This window comes from Astatotilapia calliptera, chromosome 5 (genome assembly GCF_900246225.1).
Source record: "Astatotilapia calliptera chromosome 5, fAstCal1.2, whole genome shotgun sequence".
Lineage (NCBI taxonomy): Eukaryota > Metazoa > Chordata > Actinopteri > Cichliformes > Cichlidae > Astatotilapia > Astatotilapia calliptera.
In genome coordinates, this window is record NC_039306.1 from 26879320 (window position 1) to 26900236 (window position 20917).

Below are 20917 nucleotides of genomic sequence, written 5' to 3' on the forward strand. Positions count from 1 at the left end.
TCACCATTACAGGCGGCTTACTGGATTTTTCCGAAGTTGACTTATTGTTGGCATGAGCACCCAAGTATGGAATCACAAAGCTGATAAGCACTTTAACTCATTGAACTCTAGTCTTGTCCGTTTTTATACCTTGATAAATGCAGGCAGGATACGTTTGGCCTCTCTGCTGTTGTATACTCTGCTGACTAGGCGTCAGAGTTGGATGTTTCCAGTTGCTAGTGACAATACCAATTCTCTGTATTTACTCTGTCTCTTCCTCTAAACAGAGAGAAAATAAATATAGACATGTTTCCTAACCTGAGAAAAAGAAAAAGAAAGAAAGAAAAAAAGCCATCTCACCACTCAAAGGATGTGCACATTTAATCATTTCCAAATGATAATGAGGAAACTGAACATTTTCTGAATCACATTGTAGGACTTTGGGAAAGACACTTACCCACCATTTATTATAATATTAAAATATTTCAATGTTCATTAGATGGAGACTGATCATCGATGGAGATTTAAATATATAAATGCTTAAATATGATCGCCTAAATGAGAAACCAGTTGCGCTTCATCCTTGCACAACTCCGATGTTAGAATGAAAGCAAAGGTCAATTGGAAGTTCAGATTAGATTTTTTTCTATAATCTCTCCAGGGTGTGGGGCTGTCAGAGAAGAGGCAAGTGGACACCAGCTTTACCTATAATTAACAAAGCTACACGAAAGTCAAGTACGGACACTATAATACCACTTGTGTGTTTGTATGTCTTCTTTAGCTTGGTAAATAGAAAGGAAGGCAATTAAAAGTTAAAAATAAAAAACTGAAACTTACTTGTTGACATTTCAGTTTCAAAAGGCTGGATGATGACGCAACGCCTTGCTGAAACCAATAATGCAAAGTTTTAACCACCCCAACACTTTGGGAATTTACTGCAAACGTGTTCATCTTTGTTTGAATGGTACCGTGTATTTTTCAGACATTTGTCACTAATATCTTAGTAAAATAATTTCCCTATTGGCAAAATAAACCAAAAAAACAAACCAAACAGACTGATGGTTAGAAGTGGTCTCCTCTCATTTGAGCTAGTCCGAGTAAAGTTTCAGTTCTCTGAGTCACCCTTTGCTTACATTAAGCCCTTAATTGTTACCATGCCTTTCACAATCCCCATCAAACCAGACACACTTTTTTAATACCGAACTCAGCAGGTCCATTACCACGTGTATAAAAGATAAAAGAGGAATTCTTTTAAACAATTTCAACCCAATTGACATCATGGAAAATGTTTTCGACTTTTTCATTTAAATGTTCCGTTTAAGACTATGGAGATGTCGACCAAACTAAAATCTGAATGAACACATATCTTACTCGTAGGGAAAAACAGTGAACCAAGAAAAAGTATTGTTTGCGTTTGTGGTATGAAATCCAAAAAGCAAACAAACAAACAAAAAAAACAGTGTGTGAATGACAGAAATCTCTAAAATCAAAGCTTTTCCGGTAAAATTTCCAGCAAGGCCAGCAGACCATTTCTCCTCTCCCAAAATCACTTGAGGCTCAAAGTGCCAAGTCAAAAGTCAAACAATATGAAATGACTCTATTGCACTGTGACGTGGCTGCAAAAGCAACCCTCACATTTCTCTGTCTTTCTTTAAACCCCCCCCCCCCCCTCACTGTTTTCCAGTGAAAGTTAAAACCATCACTTTTGCAAGTTAACATATCTTACATTATTATATCAACCTCTTTATTTTTAAATCAAAGTGTCAGTGTTCTATTTTAAATAAGTTGATAATTATGAAAGGTGTGTGCCCGTGCGGTATGTGACACATCAGTGCCAATACATCATGGGATATTTCTCAATTTCTTACACCTCTCCTACTCCTTCAAGCAGGCTTTCCAGTGCAGGTCAAAGAGCACAATGGGGCAGTAGTACTCTTGTGTTCATACTTATGACAAATGATCTATTAATGCAATTCCTAAAACAGAAAGCAAAGAAACTGAATTTGAAACCAACATGAAAAGTGCCCAAAATGAACTGTAAAAACCAACAAGAATGAGTGAAAGCATAAAGTAGAACAGAAACAGGTGCGGGCACACCAGCACAGAGGTCACTCCTTGCGAGTCAGTTCTCTGTCTGTGCTTTTTCCCCCTCTTTTGTTTTTATTTGTTAATGTAAAACTGTTCTGTTTGAAGAAAGCGTCCACAAGCCCACCTATCCCCTCCACTGTCTACTAGGTCTGCTGTGAGCAGTGGAAGATGGCAGGTTTTTTTTTTTTTTAGAGATTCTAAAGTTCAAACTGGTCATTCGTGGATGCACCCAGAGTTTGTAACCAGCTCCTCCTTATTCGGCTTTGCGTTTAGTTTTGTTTTTTGCCTGCAGTCAGATAAACACTTCCAAGTGGAAGCAAATCAGAATGGCATCAACTGCCACAGCTCAGTTATTCCTCCTATTCACGAATATCCTAGCAGTACCAAATCCTGGAACACCCTCAAGAAGCATGGTTACAGTTTAACCTCCTCCACTCTAGGCACAGTCATTAAGAAGTGCTGACACACAATGCGGTTTAGCACAGAGAAATACAACAGTCTCCCAGCAGTCCCTTCCACAGCCAAGGCAAGGACAGGGCATGGTATGATAGGGCGGGTGGAAGGAAAGGGGCTGTTGGGTGGTAGTGGGAGGCATGCCCTGGGTAGAGCTTTGGTTAGCCAACTGGCTAGGTTCAGCTAGCCGTGGCACGAGCCATCAGGTCCTCCAAAGCCTTGTCCTGATCGTTGTTGTGGACTAGCAGCACCTCTTTGATGGTATCCCGCTCAAATCCCATTTCACCAAATCTTGACATCAGCTCAAGAAACTGCAATGCCTAGGAAGAGTGAAAAATATGTTGAAATTACATTGTTGTTGTTCTTATTGTATTCTTAAACCTTTTTAGCCTCTCAGGTCCACTGACAGTTTTTCCTCATCTTTTTGAGATGTATATTTGGTCGTACAAACCTTTTCTTCTGAGCACTGGTACATCTCTAAACATTCCTCCACTGCACTTTCATCAAAGCCACGTTCACACAGACGACCGTGGACAAATAGATAGTCCAGTACCTTGGACAGACAATAAGTAAATGTTTATTATGTGTGAAGTAAAACAAAAACTAATTCAAATACGCACATAAAAGACAACTTTAATAGCAATGTGGTACTAATAGGTTTTGTAAGTTTTTACAGTGAACCGAAATAACATCATATTAAAGTTCTTACTCTGTAATTCCTGCTCTGTGAGCCTATCATCTCACATTACTGAGTCACAATTCTACCTCATTACTCAAACTTCACCAGGTCAATGTAGATCACTTATACCAGTTATACCACATTTACTCATAATTTTCATAATCATCTAACCATGGACAAACATTGTATCATTGGTTTTAAGTATTTCATACTAGCTCTACACAACCTGATCTATTGCCTTAACTTTTCACAAAAAGAGTGAGTGGAGTGCAAAACATTTATTTTAATACATGTGCACACTGACAAAAACATATAGACAAAACGAAGTGCTAAGCACCAGGCAGCAAATAGGTTATGAATCCAAATTTGTGCACGTTGGAGTAGGAGGGAGTCACACCTGCTCCACATTCTGCCCTTGTCTTTGCATGGCCCGCAGGACGCCTTCATAAGAGTAGCCCATGCCCACAAGCGTCTCCACACACTGACGCTCGCTGGGAGTCATGCTGAGGAGGGCTCCACCACACGGTAGACCAGCAGATCCTGACCCTAGAATGGCCTAATGGCGGTGGGGGCAAAAGCATGAATATCAATACAGCTCAAAGAACTGTTTTTAACCATCCCTTGATATGCGCTTTTAATATTTTTATGTATCAAACATGTCGAGTCTTCATGAAGGGGAATCTATGTTTTCTACTTGCACAGTCAGCCCGCACGCAGTGTATGGTTTTGGGACCAAAGACAAAGCAAAGTTTGGGCATTTTTTAAATTTTTAATTCTGCAGGTTTTTTTTAATATGGCACAGAAGCATTGAAATTTTGTAACATGATAAGTTAACATCTAAAGTGCATGGTAGACTATTTAATACACCTAAAGCGAAAAGAATTTCCCATAGAGCCATATTATTATTTTATTTTATTTTTTTAAAAACGAAAAAATAGACTTCACCTTGCATAAAAATAAATAGGAGACTTGCATAGTTTCACTGTTGCAGAGTAGAGCTCTGCAGCGTGCTCACAACACTTGTGTACGCTCTTGCCTGGTTAACCAAGTTTCATTATTATAGTGGAAGTTGCAGCTGAAGTGTTCAATGTATACACTGAATTATACTCACAGGCTTTGGTGTACCACTCTTGGTGTGGCTGGCTAGCTCAGGAGCAACAATAACCTGGGCCTTGGGCATGGTTGGTGGGCTGCCATTGGGCAGGTTCTGTCGGGGAGCAGGAACGGTGGTGGGGAGAGGAGTGTATCTCAGTGGTTCTGGGTCACCAGAATCAGAGAGCTTGGGGAAAGTCAGAGAGCGAATGTTACAAGGGCGATCGTCTGTGTCAAATGCTGCTCTTCCAGGATGCCCAACTCTGTCCATGTCTAGCAAGGCAACCAACCCGTTGGGTTTGTGGGCAAAGCCTGGTTTGGATGAGAGGCTGGTGTTGATGCTGGGTGGGGATGGGCTGTTTCCACGTGATGTTGGCCCTAGCTGAGAAATCTCTGGTGGGGAAACAGAAGGAGGATGCTGTGGCTGAGGTTGAGCTTGAGGTTGAGGCTGACTCTGGAGGATGTTTCTCAGTTCCTCCTTATCGTCTAAAGTTTTGAGTTCCAGCTTGTCAAAGGGATCTTCTTCCCGCTCAAAATCAGCTAAATTGAGGCTGTGTAGCTGAGGAGTGCTGGGTTGGGTGTTCCGGTGGTCAAAGCTTCGAGCAGGCAGCGGAGTGAGGATGGCATTATGGCTCAGCCCTGCAAGAACAGGGTTCAGCGCTGGTGGTGGAAGGTCCTGGTCCTCTGCAGCAGACTGGAGTTTCTTCCCTCCACCACCATCAACCTCCTGGGCCTTGGCCAAACGCTTCCTGCTCTCTGCCTCCTGCTTGGCTGCAGCCTCTTCTGCTCTGGCTTCTGCCGCTCTGGCCTCAGCCAGTTCTGCCCCCCAGCGCACACTACGTTTCTCGAGAGAAAAGTCATACTGTGGAAAAGAAGAATGATAGGTGTTAAGGGGTGAACAGGACACAAAGTAAAAGAGAAAATATTTACTGTATTAAATTGAGAATAACAGTAACACAAATGATTTCCTCGCATCTCATCTTCAACTACCAAAAATGATGTGCAGAGCTGCATTTATGCCACAGCTAACATCTGTGGGAAAAAACCCACCTTTGTGTCCGCCAATGCAGAGCCGAAGTCTGGCAAAGAGAAACCAACAGGCAGACCCACTTTGGCTGGACAACGGAATTTATCATTTATCTTGAAGGGAACATCATCAAGATAGCTGATGGGTCCTGTGCACATTAAAAAACAAGGAGAAAGTAAGTATACTTTACAGAAAGCACACTGCAGATAAAGGCACCAACAGAGCTAACAGTAAGACAACAAAGTACTAAAAATAAGTCCTTGCCATTGTTGTATGCATCTGAGCCAGACTTCCTTGCAGCCATTTAGAGTCTGAAAACAGAAATAAGCATGCTGGTTACTGGTCAGTGAGAGTACCGTGAATTTTTTTTTTTAAATTTAGTGATAAAAGAGAGCAAAGGGTTATAAGCTATAGGCTACCATATTTTAAAATGTTGTGCCACTATGAAACCAGCACAAAGTAGACTTCCACAGCCTTTCTTCCACCAGTTTGCCAACATATGTAATATTTTGTCTAATATGGGATATTTGCACTAAAGTATGTTGTTTTGAGAAATGCCAATTTGACATGTCTAATTAAAGCACAAGAGAAATAACATGCCTTCATACTGTAGTGCAATTCCTTTTAGATTGGAAATAGCTTTATTTGCCTTTGTGCATTATGTTGCCCAGTATCTTCAAGTTATATAATCCTGTTATTTGGTAATGCTGTGCAACAAAGCCTGACATTATGGACACAGACGTTACTGTTTTCAAATCTGCGAAACAGAGAACTTTGATCTGTGAGCTGGTGTGCAGACCAGCTTCCAGCAGAAAATATTTTGAAGCCGATTTAATTAACTTTGAAGTGCTCTGTGTTTTTAAAAGAAAGAGCATTTCAGATTTCCTCAGGCTAAAGTGGACACAAACACTGTATCACCTGGTTTACTGACACACTAGGATAATTTACCTGGCACTTCCTGAATAAATGAAAATGAACACCCAAGTCTACAGATGTTTACATGTTTTAGTTCCGTGTCACTTCCAAACAACTGAGACAAATCAATCATGATCACAAGACATCTCGTGATTGGGGTGCATCTATTTTATCAGATGTCTTAAGTACGAAGACGTTAGCTTAGTAGCGCCACAATAATTGGTAGGGTGTAGTAGTTGGTGATAACGTTATATAACAAAACACCGAGTCAATTGGTCCTCTATCTACTTTCACAAATGATCTTATAACGATTTCCTTCTGGCTCTGGTATAATGTTTCTGCTTCAAACCACGATTAGAGTTAAAACATATTAGATATTATAAATCACACGATTATAGTCATTTATAATATCGCAGACAGCGGTGGCTGACTCATGAAGGTAAATAAGTTTGAGTAACTTAACTGCGAAGCTAAAACGAGAACGAAAGCACCGCGATAATAGTCGAAAACACATTTTCAGACAGCGATGAGTTAAACCAGACTATTGCAATAGTCCCATCTTACACGTATGTGTCATAAAATATTCCCCCAAGTACGATATATTCGTAAGCTAGTGGCACTAAAGTTATGATAGCCTTAGCTTCAAGCTAAGCCAGTCTACACTCTTAGGGTACTTCCAGCTCAGCGCACTAACAGTTTCACAGTGACGGTGATAGTTAAACAAGCCAGCGTCGGATATAGCAGTAGTTTACTCGACATTTTAGGACTCTAAAAGCCAAATTATTTAACTCGCTGACAGTCACCACTAGATAGTGGCTAACTATCTTGGTGGAATGTCATTAAACCTTTTTTCGGCGGCTCCCTTATTTACACGGGGTCGCCACGACGAAAGATCCGCATATTTTGATTTGGCAGACACTAGATGCCCTTTCTGACGCATCCCAAAAGGGATGCATGTCTCCACCTCGACTCGAACCATATAACCGTCGGACGTTAGGCGAATATGTAAACCACTATTCATGCTAATAAGCTTAGCTTCGCCAGTGGCCTGTTTGTTATGTGGCCGGACAGGACAGGCTGCTGCCTGTGCTGCCACCGCCCCTGACATTAAACCGAGCTCATAGAAAAGAACATGCCGCTCTCACCAGTATCTGCTCCGTCTTGTTCTTTCAAAATCCAAACGACGCTTTATATCGCTGCCACTCCAATTTAAGCTAATCTCCGATTCGGTTTTATTTATACTGAAACCTCTTTCCTGCTTCAGCGTAGGTCGCCATCTTGATTTGTCAACCTCCCCTCCACTGGTTCCTGTCTGACGTCACTCGGATGCACGGCACAACGGCAGGCACGCGAACACAAAATCTGTTGATTTAAACTACACAAAATGAGTATTTTAATAAACAGTCACAGCCAGGTTATAGAATAACAATGTTGAGTGGTTGCTATATTATCGCAATGCTTATTTGACGTATGGCTATGGAAAGATTAAATATCAATTTAAGTCAGGGCTGGACTGGGACAAAAAAATCGGCTAGAGACCGGCCCACCAGGTATTATAGGAAAAGCCATAAAGCCTTTGAATGAAACAAAAGCTGTCGTGACAGTGATGTACACTGTCTTGTGTATGTAGAGGTGGCCCCATGATCGGAAGGTCGGGGGTTCGATTCCCCTGAACAGCTACCCTGAGGTACCCCTGAGCAAGGTACCATCCCTACACACTGCTCCCTGGGCGCCCAATGGCTGCCCACTGCTTCACTGAATGGGTTAAATGCAGAGAGGAATTTCTCCACAGGGATCAATAAAGTACATTTTCTTTCTATTAAAAGCTAGACATTTTAAATGAGAATAAGAAAGAAAAGTATTTCTTTGTGCCCCCTTTCCCTGTTACTGCCCTACCTGGCCCCCTGGCAAAACTTTGCTAGACCCGCTCCTGCACAGTTACCAGCTGTAAGCTATGTAGAAAAGGATCCTGGTGTTATTTGTCTCTCAGAAACAGTTCATAACTTCCCTTCAACTCATTCATGTCACCTAAAAGGTAAAGCTGTTTCTCCATCACCTGTTCAGCAATGAAGATTCAGTAAGGACATCTCCTGGTTTCATCTTCATGTTTCCCTCTCACCACATATCCAAACCAATATCAGGACCAGCAGCTTTACAGCTGTGGCACCACCAAGCATCAGCTGACACTAGAAATTAATATTAAATAAATTCTAACAACAGCTGATCAAGCTTAAACGTGCTGCTGTTGTTTAGCGCGACATCCGCTGGTTTCTTCTTATTGGCACAAAGTGGGAGATAAACAAACAAGAGAGACGGGACTTGTGACAGAAAAGCCGATCAGCTGATCATTGATCAGTTTCATGATTGAAGTAGCAACAGGAGAGGGAGGGGAGAGAATGAGCGAAGAAGAGGCAGCTGTGCAGCGTAATGACAGAATAACTCCAGCTTTGTGTCTTTTTCCATTCTAGCTGAAGTACAGGACAAACTGCGTTCCTTTTCAGCTCAATAAGAAACGCCTAATATTTTCTCTCAATACGGGACATTCTGTTTATTACAGGACGGTTGGTAACTCTACTAACTAACCTTATGAATAAAATAAAGTTCACTATCAGTAACATCATAGCACCCACCCAGCGTTTTATTATTTTTCCTACCGATGAAGACCTCCACCATGGTCATTCCTACTATGCCAATGAAAATCAAGTAATAGATAAGCTTTTAAAAGATATTAGATGTTTTTTCCAATATCATCTAATATAGAAATATCCTTTTTTTTTAAATAATATAATTTTACTTTTGTTATTATTATTACTATTATTATTATTATTATTATTATTATTAGTAGTAGTAGTAGTAGTAGTAGTATTTGCAGTGGGTCCATGATAAAAAAGAAAAAAGAATTAAAACACAGTCTGAACAATGAGCTACCAGAACTTATTCTGTAATTTTACACATTTATGTCTTACAATTTAAGTCCAAAGTGTCGTGCTGACTGGTTTTGTTTGCTACAGCAGCACTATTTTTATCATGTACAAAATTGAGATATACTGTTCAAACTGCACTTCTTTTCTTATATTGATATATTCCAGATATTAAATGTACAATTAAACCTGTTTGCACTGATTGAAAGGGGGATTTCACTGCTCCTTCTCACTTGAGATCAAAGTAAGAGTCATATGGCCCACAATGTACAGTAAGTGACATCTGTGTTGTAGATGCTCTGAGAATTGCCAGTGAAGGAAACTGATTGAAAAAAAAAACACTAATTGTGATCTCGTCAATATATACACCCCAACTAACCAAATACTTTATATGACATTCTTATAAGTAATAATATATGGGGATATAGTTAAGGACAGGAAGTAGACGTAGGTTTAATGAAAATTACAATAATGTCAATAATGTCTGAGATCTAATATTAATGCCCGTATGTATGTATGTGTGAGGACTTCACGCTGCAGATATTTAGTATTAAGAAAGAGAGCGAGGGAGCTTAGACAAATAATGTAACCAACTTACATAAAAAATAATAACATATTATTAAAATATGTTTTACAAATATGTATTTTTGGAATCTAAAACATAAAAATGTCACGCGAACGAACATGTAAAATAACATCGAGTGCGCGCACGTCACGTTCAGATACGCGCTTTACGTTCTGCAGACACGCGCAATGATAGCCGGAAGCATAGATGGGAGGAAAATAAAAATCGATTAAATCCACTGTAATTCGCGAGTATAAACCTCTCACTTACTGTCCTTTTAGCGACCGCGGGCTCGAAATTTTCAGTCTTTTACACTGTAACTGTGCCGGAGAGACGACAAAGAGCAGAAAATCTGCTCTATTTGAACGAAGTTGCTCGGTAGGGGTTTAGCTGACGTGTGGAGAAGTTGAGACTGCCAGTGAGCAGATAAACAAACATAAACAAGCAGAGATCAGCTGGGCGCCTGTCCGAACCGAACCAGCAGCACGGAGAGATGGCAGGGAGAGCCAGAGTCCTGTTTTAAAGCCAAGAATGATCCGCAGGAGACCGTGACTTACACTGATATTTGCTCCATGTCAACTGTCAACACTGGCACACAAAGAATTTCGGAAACACAACACGAGGAGCAGCCATAGGCTTTAGCAGGGGAAAAAAGCCACTGCTATTGTCACTGTCTCTTTGTCAAGGCACAGCCAGGTTAGCATGGACAGCCAATGAGTTTATCCTGCAGGGCTCAGCTATAAGGAAGCGAACACAGTGCAAGGAGACAGAGGTAAACACTTTCTGTTAACTTTGCTTTTTTCCCCCACTATAATGGGCCTGCGAGCCAAACCACTGACATAATCAGGCTTTGCAGGCCACAAATCCTGAATGTTTATGAGCTGTTTTTGTGTGTGCCTGGTTTTTTTGTTGTTGTTTTTTTACATGTAGGGTTTAATTTCACAGCGTTTTGCTTTTCCTATCGTTTTTGTTAGAAAGACTGCTGTTAATGAAAGCAAAGCTAAGACACTGCAGCTGTTTTCTGAGTCAAACTGGTCATGATATTAAAAATGCATGAAAAGTGAGTAGAGTCCTGACAGTGTCATTAAACTCGTAATATTTCTGTCCACTCCACAATTCCTGCTTCCTCTCACTGATCTGTGCGGCTAACTGTTGTCAAGAAGTGTGGAAAAGAACATGGCCCACCAGTCAACCCCTAGTTCCCAGAAGGCCCTCATGATGGAGCTGAAGTCTCTGCAGGAGCAGCCAGTGGAAGGCTTCCGCATCACTCTGGTGGAGGAGTCTGACCTCTACAACTGGGAAGTGGCCATCTTTGGTCCCCCGAATACCCTGTATGAGGGAGGCTACTTCAAGGTGGGACAATCACTTCCAGTACACATATTATGTGAAGTCATGCTTACTTAAAGAGTTCATATGAAGCTATTCATTAGCGAACAAACACATACAATAAATATGTTTAGGGACCAAATATATTATCGGCTAGAATTTCTTTGTAATATAATATATGTCAGGGCATGCTACAATTCTTAACACAGCTTTGTAGTTTAGCCTCCTACTAAAATCTGTACAAACTCAAACTTTCAAACTAGATCTTTTTCACTTCTTGAAGCTGTAATTGAAACGTGGTTTGCCTCTAATGGGCGAGGAATTTTTAGGCTTTATATTATATTTTATTCATTTTCAGTCGTTCTGTCCTGTCCTTCTCCTCGGCCAGCCCTCACCCAGCCCTCACCCACCTCACTGTAAGATGGTTGTGCTTGCTATTTTTAGCTACGAGACTGATATAAATGGCACCTGAGTACAGAGAGAGAAGGGACATGATTAGATTCATTATATTTTTTTCTTTGAATATGTTGCATATTCGGTGAAACATTTAGAAAATGTAGCATAAAGAGCACCTGCTTTCAGCTTGGTGCTACGCAGATGATGCTGTAGCCTAGTGGGAATGGAAGGATAAGACAGAGCAGGTATTGCTGTAGTATACTCTTTTAACTGGCATGTCTTTAGCCACAAAAATTTGAGGAACATCAGCACTAACAAATGTCAGGATTAGATGCCACAAGTAAGAGTGAACTCTGGGCTGGTTTTCCAGTCTATGTGATAGCTAGCAAACAGGAAATGTGGACTTCCCTTTTTTTTAAGGGACATGTATACTACTCGTTTGTTGAATACTTTGGCAGCCAGTGCCTAATGACATTAATAAATTACTTGTTTAGTCTTGTAAATGCCCGACTGGTGGGTGGTGCAGCTGACCTTCATTTAATGAAAAACTGGTGAAAGTGAATTGTAGTACAATTCAGGTGTTTCAGTGTAACTTTGTTTTTACTGCCTGGTTCCTGCAGCCTACACCATACACAATCATGCTTTTGTACAGGGATGAGATATTTTGGGATATCTTCAGTGTCCCCTGTAATTATACTGAGAGTAAAGTGAAAGGTGTTTGGATTTAAAGTCAAGCAACAGCTTTCAATCATTCCCCAGAATTCTCTGTGTTGTGTTGATTGCCCTCACTTTAAGGTATACAAAAGTAATTTTAGGATAGACTATGTGATGCAGACAGAAAAATAAATAAAACCCAGAAATCCAGACGAGCTCAAAGTGATAAAAAGAGAAAGATGGCCATGAAGGCAACTACATGTTAGACTTTACTGTTACTTTGACACCAATCTGTTAACTTGTGTTTGCACATTTAAAAAGAAATGTTGCTTCAGCGACTGATACTAAGCAGTGGAACTCATGCCAGTGTGTCATGACGTCTACGTGTTTAATGTCACACAGTTGCAGTAATTTAGTAACTAGCTGTGGAGTAATGATAGTCCTATCAGACGGGCAAGCAGTTCAGTGAGAGTTAGGGCGGAGCTACACACACCCAAGCCTGCCATCCTTTTTCTCTGATAATACTTTGGAAAGAAAGAGCCAGAAGCACCTGATGTTGTGTCACAGTGAAATTAATTAGGAACCGATGACAATATAGGGTGATTCACAGTCTAATTGTTGGTACGGCTGGATGTGTAACTATTTCTCTGATGTGATGTGGTTTAAAATATGACGGTAAAGGAAGCAACTTTGTGGCTGACTGAAACCCCGTGTCCAAAAAGAAGTTAGGATGCTCTTTAAAATGTAAATAAAAACAGGAACTTAAAGGGTTTCAGCTGCTAAACTTTGTATATTTTTTTCATAATGCCCCAAATGCCAGTTTAACACCCTTCTAAAAGTTAGGCTGTGGCGTTACAACAACATAACTTTGGCGTTTGACCTGCTTAAATAAGCAAGACCTTTCATATGTATTGCTCCATAGAATATCAATATTTTACATGTTTTCACAAGAGTCCGGTAGCACCTGAGTACAATAGTACTGCTTTCATAGGAATTAATAGCAGTCAGGTGCTACTGATGAAATGCTTTTTATTAACTGATCATCGGAAAGTGTGGCCATCTCTATAAAAGCAAGATTTCTTTGCAGTTTGCAGATCAGCCCAGCAAATTCACCCCAGGTCAGACTGTGTAATGCTCAAACATGAAACCCAAGAACTACATCTCAGATTCTACAGACTTCGGTTAACATGTTAAATGTTAATGTTCATGACAGCACAATTAGAATAATACTGAACAAGTATGTCTTTTTTTGGAAGGGTCGTCAGGCGAAAGCCTCTTCTTTCTAAAAAGAAATTGGAAGTTTGGAAAGCTGCATCATAGGTCAATGTCCTCTGAATATTTTATTTATTAACCTTTATTTAACCAGGAAGATCCCATTGAGATTAAAAAGCTCTTTTTCAAGGGAGACCTGGCCAAGATAGGCAGCAGCAGATGTCTCACAGTTACAGAAATTACTCAAACACAGGCAGTAACAACACACATGCAACAATAAGTGAAAGAATACAAATAAAATAAAAAATAAAATTCAAATAAAAATAAAAAAGTCAGTTAATAGATGAGACCAAGTTGACACGTGTGGCCATAATGAACAGCACCATGTCTGCAGAAAGGCAGACATGTGATACTAACTATAAAGAACGGTGGTGGAGTAGTGGTGATTTGAGCTGGCTTTACAGCCACAGAACCTGAGCAGCTGGGCACCTTGCAGACATGGAGTTGGCTGTGAGCTTCTCTGTATACAAACATGTTCTAGAGTTAAATGCGAGGCCTTCTGCCTGACAATGGGACAGTGATCCCAAGCACAGCAACAAATCTGTACCACAATGGATGAAAAAGAAAAGGATCGAGGTGTTGCAATGCCGTCGCAAATGAACTTAGGCAACGATGCAAAGAGTGGGCCATAATTTTTTAAATATATTTTTTTATTTACTTTATATGTGTGTATGAATTGTCCCCATAGCAACTTAAATCTACTGTCAACATCTACTTAATGTAGCTTTTTGTTTCCTTTGTCCTACTTTTTGGTGAACATTGATAATTATAATTTATTATTGCACAAATAAAAATACACACATGTGCAGTTTAATTGGATAGTGGGGTTTTTTCACATTCCAGATGCTTTCTCCTTGAAGTTAAGACCCCAGTAATCTTAAATGGCTGAAGCTTAGTTACAAGTAACTGAAGTCAGACTTCTGTTTGTTCTTTCAGGCTCACATCAAGTTCCCAGTTGACTACCCATACTCCCCACCAACCTTTCGCTTCCTCACCAAGATGTGGCACCCCAACATCTATGAGGTTTGTCCTGAAGGATCTTAATGCTTTCGTGTTTGCAGTTTGGCATTTATTTCCTTTTTAAAATGGATTTGTTTAAAGACGCTGCCGCGTTTGTGTTTTCCTGACAAATGTTCCTTTATGTCTTTTGGTCTTCAGAATGGAGATGTGTGCATCTCGATCTTACACCCCCCTGTTGACGATCCTCAGAGTGGGGAGCTGCCCTCTGAAAGGTGGAACCCCACCCAGAATGTCAGGTAATTTCTCAGCAAACCAAGTTCACCTTCACTAATTTTACACCTTTAGGCCTGTTGATAAGTCTTGGGGGTGTCTTGCATGTACAAGCATGAAAAGAATTGTTTAGAGCATACTGTAACACCGGTGGGAGCTGTGTGAAGCCTGACATACTACCTCAAGTGATGTCAGTTTACAGTTGTTTTAATACTGCATGTTTGAACATGAAGAATTCAGCGGCGGGGACGAGTTAGACAGGCATGAACCCACTAGACCCCTCAGTTTCTGATTTCTGCCAAAAACTAGCAGATCGAGTCTAAAAATGCTGCTGCTAGGAACAGCTAGCTGTGGTTCAGTTTCCTTTTGGCTAAATTAGACATTTTTTGTGGCACAAAAATTGGATCTAGGTCTTATTTAATTTTCATAAATGAAATTAAGAATTGGATATAATTATCTTCTACCATTTCTTTGTTCTGTATTCTATCTGTAGCGGTAGACACCACTGTAGGGTAGGTTTCTGAATTTCTTCTAAATTTAGCATATCAGCAAGAAACACAGAGTTGCATTAAAGTGCCGAGTCTGTGTTTGAAAACTTGAGCAGATTGGGTGTAGAATGTAATTGAGCCACGAGGGGAAAGAGGTGAGGTAACACCTCTCTCCGAGCTGGGATACAGCTTCTGAGGTTTCAAAAAGCTCGTGTAGAGGTTTTCTTTCATATGACGACGACATCTGATATTACAGTGTCCTCATTTCGACTCTCTGTGTGTGTGTGTGTGGCATGTGTGTGTACGTGCTGGTAATCAGGACCATCCTGCTTAGTGTGATCTCTCTGCTCAACGAGCCAAACACCTTCTCCCCAGCCAATGTGGATGCCTCAGTTATGTTTCGCAAATGGAGGGACAGCAAAGGCAAGGACAAGGAGTATGCAGAGATTATCAGGTACAAATGAACACACTCTTACCAGTGTGTGTAGTTACTTTGAAGAAATGTATTTTATGCAACATGGAGAAAAAAAATAATAATACACCTCCTCCACGTTTGCTCACAGGAAGCAAGTGATGTCAACAGCAGCAGAGGCGGAGCGCGACGGCGTCAAAGTGCCCACCACGCTGGCCGAGTACTGCATCCAAACCCGGGTTCCTTCTCAGGACCGCAGTTCAGACCTTCTCTATGACGACCTCTACGACGACGACATGGAAGAGGAGGACGAGGAGGAGGACGAGAGCGAGATGGAGTCTGTAGGTGAAGCCGGGGGAATCGGCGCCGTGGAGGACTGCGGGACGTCCACCAGATGTTACGACAACCAGGACGACTCTGGCAACGAAGACTCGTGATGATCTGGATGATAACTTCTTCCTGCCAACTCCACCACCCTTCTTCTTTTTTCTGTGTGTGTATGTGTGTGTATGTGTGCACATGTATATTTGCACATACAATGGGGTCAAAAGTCTACTGCCAAAAAAAAAAAAAATCTTTCATCATTTATTAAACTAATACAAGCGTTGGGTCAAATGCAATTCCTTTGATGCTGTTACGTAACTTTTCAGCAAAACGTTGTAGGTAGTGTTCTCGCTGAAAGCAGAATTTGACGTTTCCACCGTTTGCCTTAATTACAGCTCGCACTCTGTGTGGCAACGAACGTTTTATTACTCCAGCACTGTTTGAGAGTGTCCTGAAGGTGTTTATTGATTTGAAAACATGTTTCACATTTTTAAAATGTGCCATGGAAGAGTTTGAGGGTCTGGCCTTTTCCTCATTACCATAAACCACAAAGATGGCGTGCTTCTGCAGACTTGAACATTAGAGTGTTTCTTTATTGTTAGCATGTGTTCAATCGCATCCAAGTCACAAAGTAGATTATGCCTCGCTGTATTACAATCTCATTTAGACAGTTGCTCATATTACCTTACTTTAAGTTATTTGGTTGTGGTTAAGTTTAGCCTTCAGCCATTAAATTTCAGTGTTGTCTTGCTAAACCAGTCATTTTGTTTTAGAAAGAGTAGGTTGTTGAAGTCACACCTTGGTTTTAGGAAAATCAGTTTAGCCAACAGCAGCAATGACATAATAAATATTACGGTGTAGTAGGTGTACACATATATTTGAATCCTACTAGATACACGGTAAAACAAAATCTTCCAGTATATCAATATTTCCTGCTGCACATCTCCTAAAGCTAAAAGAACTCTTTGATTTTGAATAAGTAAGTAAGCAAATTGTCTTAGCTTTGATAAATGATGAAAACAAATAGTCCTTGTGGTGGTCTCTTGAACTCCGCTGTCACTGGCCAGCCCCATGACGGATTGTTTGGTTTTGGGTTGGAAGAAAAGTTGGATCTATCCACTGTGTCTGTCCTTGTTGCTGTTTTTATGTGTTTATTTGACCGACACATTCTTCACTTGTATTTTCTCAGAAGGCTCACACAGGCTGGTTAATGGACACTTACCCCTTTGGCTCATTAACCAGTCGATGAGTTGGCCGGCTCGTCACGTCACAGTCGTTCATTCTGCCCCCCCCCCAGCAGAATATCTCTGTCCCAAACGCTAGCCTGTTCGACTTTGATGCAATCAACCTGAACGTGCAAACGCAGGCTCTGGCGTTCCACCTTCTTGTATACACCTTCAGTAGTACCCTCATTTTCCGGCAAAGCAGCGTTATTTCATTAAGGGTGTGTGGGGGGGGGGGGAGTGTTCTCGTATCGCCTCCCGCACCTCTCTCTGCCTCGTAAACCTCAGGGCCTCAGACTTTCACTGAGAGAGAAAAAGCAAAGAGAATCTTAAGACACACCTGCTCCTCACCTCCGCCTCCTTTTCTTTATATCTCACTTGGTCTCATTAGAGGGCTAAGATTGCTCTGAAAGTTTCCGATCCCTCTTCAAGCATTTACACATCACTGAATGTTACTGTTAGTGCAGACTGGCGTCCGTTAAGTCATTCTGTTTTCGGTAGGGTAAAGAAAATCAAAATGCATCTCTTTCTCCCCAATGCAATGCTCGCATTACGTTGCGATAGATGTGAAAATCTTCTCTTTTTTTGTGCCCTGTGACTCCCAATTGATGCTTCAATGCAACTTAGTGAAAACTGGATGTTGTTACTGTGCTACACCACATCCAGAGTCTTGTTTATCGACAGGGACAAAGATCAACATGCAGCTTAGATACACATTTGCATTTGAATGAATACGACACTGATTGCCTGTTATCCCCGTGTGTGTATATTTACATTTACTATTCATATTGACTATGATGTCAGGGTTTTCCTTTGTTTCAGTAGTCCAGTTGATGAACCATTCAGTTTGTAGGCACTTTGTTCAAGTGCTGTTTCTGGAGGCGTGAATCATCTGAGGATTTGACTGATTTAAGAAAAAAGAAAAAAAAACACACACATTTTGAGTATTAAGCTTTTGAACACACTGAACAGCATCATTGTGCCGCATCGAGTAAACCATGCATTTTGAGCTATGTTTTAAGAACCTGTTGCTCATTGAACACAGTGGAGCACTGGGGTTGTGACTCCAATGGATGGATTTTATGCCAAGGAAAACAAGTCCAGCCCCACATTCATTCATTTTAAAGACTATGGACGAATGGATGCATGTAATGGATTTAATGCAGAGTGAGTAGACTCTTAGAGACATACCTTTTTGGATTTTAATGTGAAGCCAAAGGAGTGAAGTATTGTCTCCTGGCCTTGTGCTTTGGAGGTTTGCAAAGACTGGATTCTGTTGAGAACGGCGACAAACAAAATTCACTCCTAAAAGACTGAATGGATTTGATACCAAGCCACGAGAGGAGGTGGAAATATGATTGAGATTCTGGACTTCTTCTTGTTGTGATCACCATTTTTGCCCATCACCACGTAGAAAGAAGTAAGCTCAGTAGTAAACAATGGAAAGTACAAATCTCACGTGTGTCTGCTAAAGAGAGAGCTGAACATTTTGGGAAATGCATGCTTTCTGATGCTGAAGATTGATATGAGAACGTCTAAATTTTGGATTGTAATCAAAGGTTATTAATTATTACTTTTGTTTATTTAACAAAACGTCTTTAAGAAATGTAAAAATGAACTGTTATATCAATCTTCTAGTCTCAGTCTCAGCACAAAAAACAAATAATTGCATTTCCTAAAATGTCACGAATGCTTTAAAGCCAGGTTTTTGCCTTTCACCCAAAATTTAGAAATCTGAATTCACATTAGAGAAATAAATAGATCTAGTGTAGCCCTTTTGGTAGCAATTTGATGATGAATTTAATCAGCTTCAGTATTAGAACTCTCCACTTCTTAAATAAAACATATGCCTTCTTTTTATCCTGAGGGGAGGTGGAGAAATGCTAAGAAGGCCGCGGACTATTAATGCTAAAGATGAAGAAACAAAAAAAAAGAGAAAAGATTAAATAAAATGAGTCGCAATCCATAATTTTAACATGTTATTCCACACACAGTTGCATAGAAAACTGAATGAAATCATTTACTTTGTTTATTCTCTGTGTGTGAGTGTGAATCACAAGCGTGTATTTTCTAAAGTGTGGGTGGACACAGTGAGGTCATCCTGAGACATTCGCATGGTCCCACACTCTGCTGATTGAGCTGTCCACAATGGTACCACAGTCTGTCCACACCTAATGTTTATGCTGTCCTTGTCGGTTTCATCTTATTTCATTTTTTCCCATCATTTTGTTTGTGAGGATGCAAATGTCACTCAGTTTATATTGTTAAAAAAAAGAAAGAAAAGAACATGACGTTGTTGGGTTGTTTGCAATATGGCTCAGATATCTGTTGCTGCTAAGCCCACATGTCATGAAAAATGGACAACACAGCAAGTTTGATTTTTGACTAAAATTAGGAGTGATATGCAAATGGATAGTAATGGTGGTTCAGTTTGAAAATCATAAGAAATAAAACAGTATGTCATCAAAGCCTATTGAAAGGATTTTCACCAGTGTTGAGCTCTACAGGATTTTTGCCTTTGTGCTTGACATCAATGTATAATAATCAGATTGGTAAAAATGGATTTCATTCTCATTAGTTACATGTAGTTCCAACATACATTTACAATAAGGTTTGTGGTGTACCCACAGTCACAAGGGTATAGTTTTTAGCAAGATGTGTTACTGTAGGATTTCTCTTTCCCTTCTTCGTTTACAATAATAGATATCTCAAGGGATTTTCATAGTAACGTAAAGATCCTCCACTTTTAGAGAGAGAAAACCCAAACACAATTCTCTATGAGCAGCACTTGGCAAAAGTGGGGAAGAAAAACTCCCCTTTCACAGGATGAGATCTCCAGCAGAACCAGGCGCAGTGAGGGGCAGACATCTGCTTTGACTGTTTGTGTATGAGGTGAAATGGGGGGGGGGGGGGAATAGTGAGAGACCAAAGTCAAAAACAAGGACTAAACAAACTGAGAAAGTGGATAAAAGTTAACTAAAAAGAGGGAGTAGGGGAGAGGTCCCCTTCTCATGATGAGAACTCTCCCATTAGTCTGAGGCTAAAGCAGCATTACTAAGGGATAGTTCAGATCATTTGACCCAGTCCTCTACAAACGTTATTGAAAAGGGAAGTTTTAAGCCTCATCTTAAAAGTACAGAGGGTGTCTCTACTCTGTGTCTCCTGAATCCAAACTGGGAGCTGGTTCCACAGGAGAGGAGCCTGAGAGTTGAAGACTTGGCCTCTTATTCTAGTTTTAGAAACTCTACGAATCACAAGTATGCCTGCAGTCGAGCCTGCTCATTCCAGACTTTGTACCCAAGGATATGGATTAAAAAATCTTCAAGGATTTTAAACTCGATATCTTTCTTATATCACCCGTTCAGTCCCTGGGTTTTCCCAATTTATATGTGTAAAGAAGTAAGTCTAGAGACAAAGCTGGTGAGGGCCATCACTATGGCTAAGGTGACAAAGATACTAAAACAACTGCTGGATGACTGTGCCACTGGGTGGCTGGAATTCACCCTGACTTCCTCAAGGTTCATGATGTTTTGCGGCTTTGTTGGTTAAATCTCTTCTGCATAGTCTTTATGGAAGTCTGGAGCAGTGACTCTGGATTAGCAGACTGGGGCGGTGATACGGGGATTCCTGTAACTATTCTTGTAACTGTGTGTGGTACATTTACATGGGAATCACACTTTTCAGCTCACCTGGAAAGGTCTTGCCAGTGTACTGAGGCGGTGGGTCCCTCTGTTAGAGTGTACTTGGAGAGGGCATATAACTGCGTCCTTTGGAGTGTCCGGGTGCTTAGGGAGAATGGTGCACCTGGCTCATTGTCATATTCAGTCCCTGTACAACCATCACAAAAGCATGGCTCATATTGCCAGTAGTAAC

General features: G+C 40.7%; 2 protein-coding genes across 3 annotated transcripts; one reads left to right on the top strand and one right to left on the bottom strand.

Moving 5' to 3' along the window:
* Positions 1-342: 342 nt before the first annotated feature.
* ubap1 (ubiquitin associated protein 1) lies at positions 343-7587 on the bottom strand. The gene is made up of 7 exons (XM_026168549.1): positions 7379-7587; positions 5583-5629; positions 5342-5466; positions 4311-5153; positions 3597-3755; positions 2972-3073; positions 343-2840 (listed from the first exon to the last, which is right to left on the bottom strand). Exons 2-7 carry the CDS (start codon positions 5620-5622, stop codon positions 2700-2702), a joined length of 1410 nt encoding a protein of 469 aa, XP_026024334.1. The 5' UTR covers positions 5623-5629; positions 7379-7587; the 3' UTR covers positions 343-2699.
* A 2276-nt stretch (positions 7588-9863) lies between these two features.
* Positions 9864-19517, top strand: ube2r2 (ubiquitin-conjugating enzyme E2R 2). Of its 2 annotated transcripts, none has more exons than XM_026168551.1 (6): positions 9864-10491; positions 10880-11072; positions 14304-14390; positions 14526-14623; positions 15405-15539; positions 15649-19517. In XM_026168551.1, the coding sequence occupies exons 2-6, from the start codon at positions 10896-10898 to the stop codon at positions 15932-15934; spliced, it is 783 nt and encodes a 260-aa protein (XP_026024336.1). In that variant the 5' UTR covers positions 9864-10491; positions 10880-10895; the 3' UTR covers positions 15935-19517. The 2 variants fall into 2 exon arrangements, with proteins under 2 accessions (XP_026024336.1, XP_026024337.1); XM_026168552.1 differs by having other exon boundaries at positions 10883-11072.
* The last annotated feature ends 1400 nt before the right edge of the window (positions 19518-20917 follow it).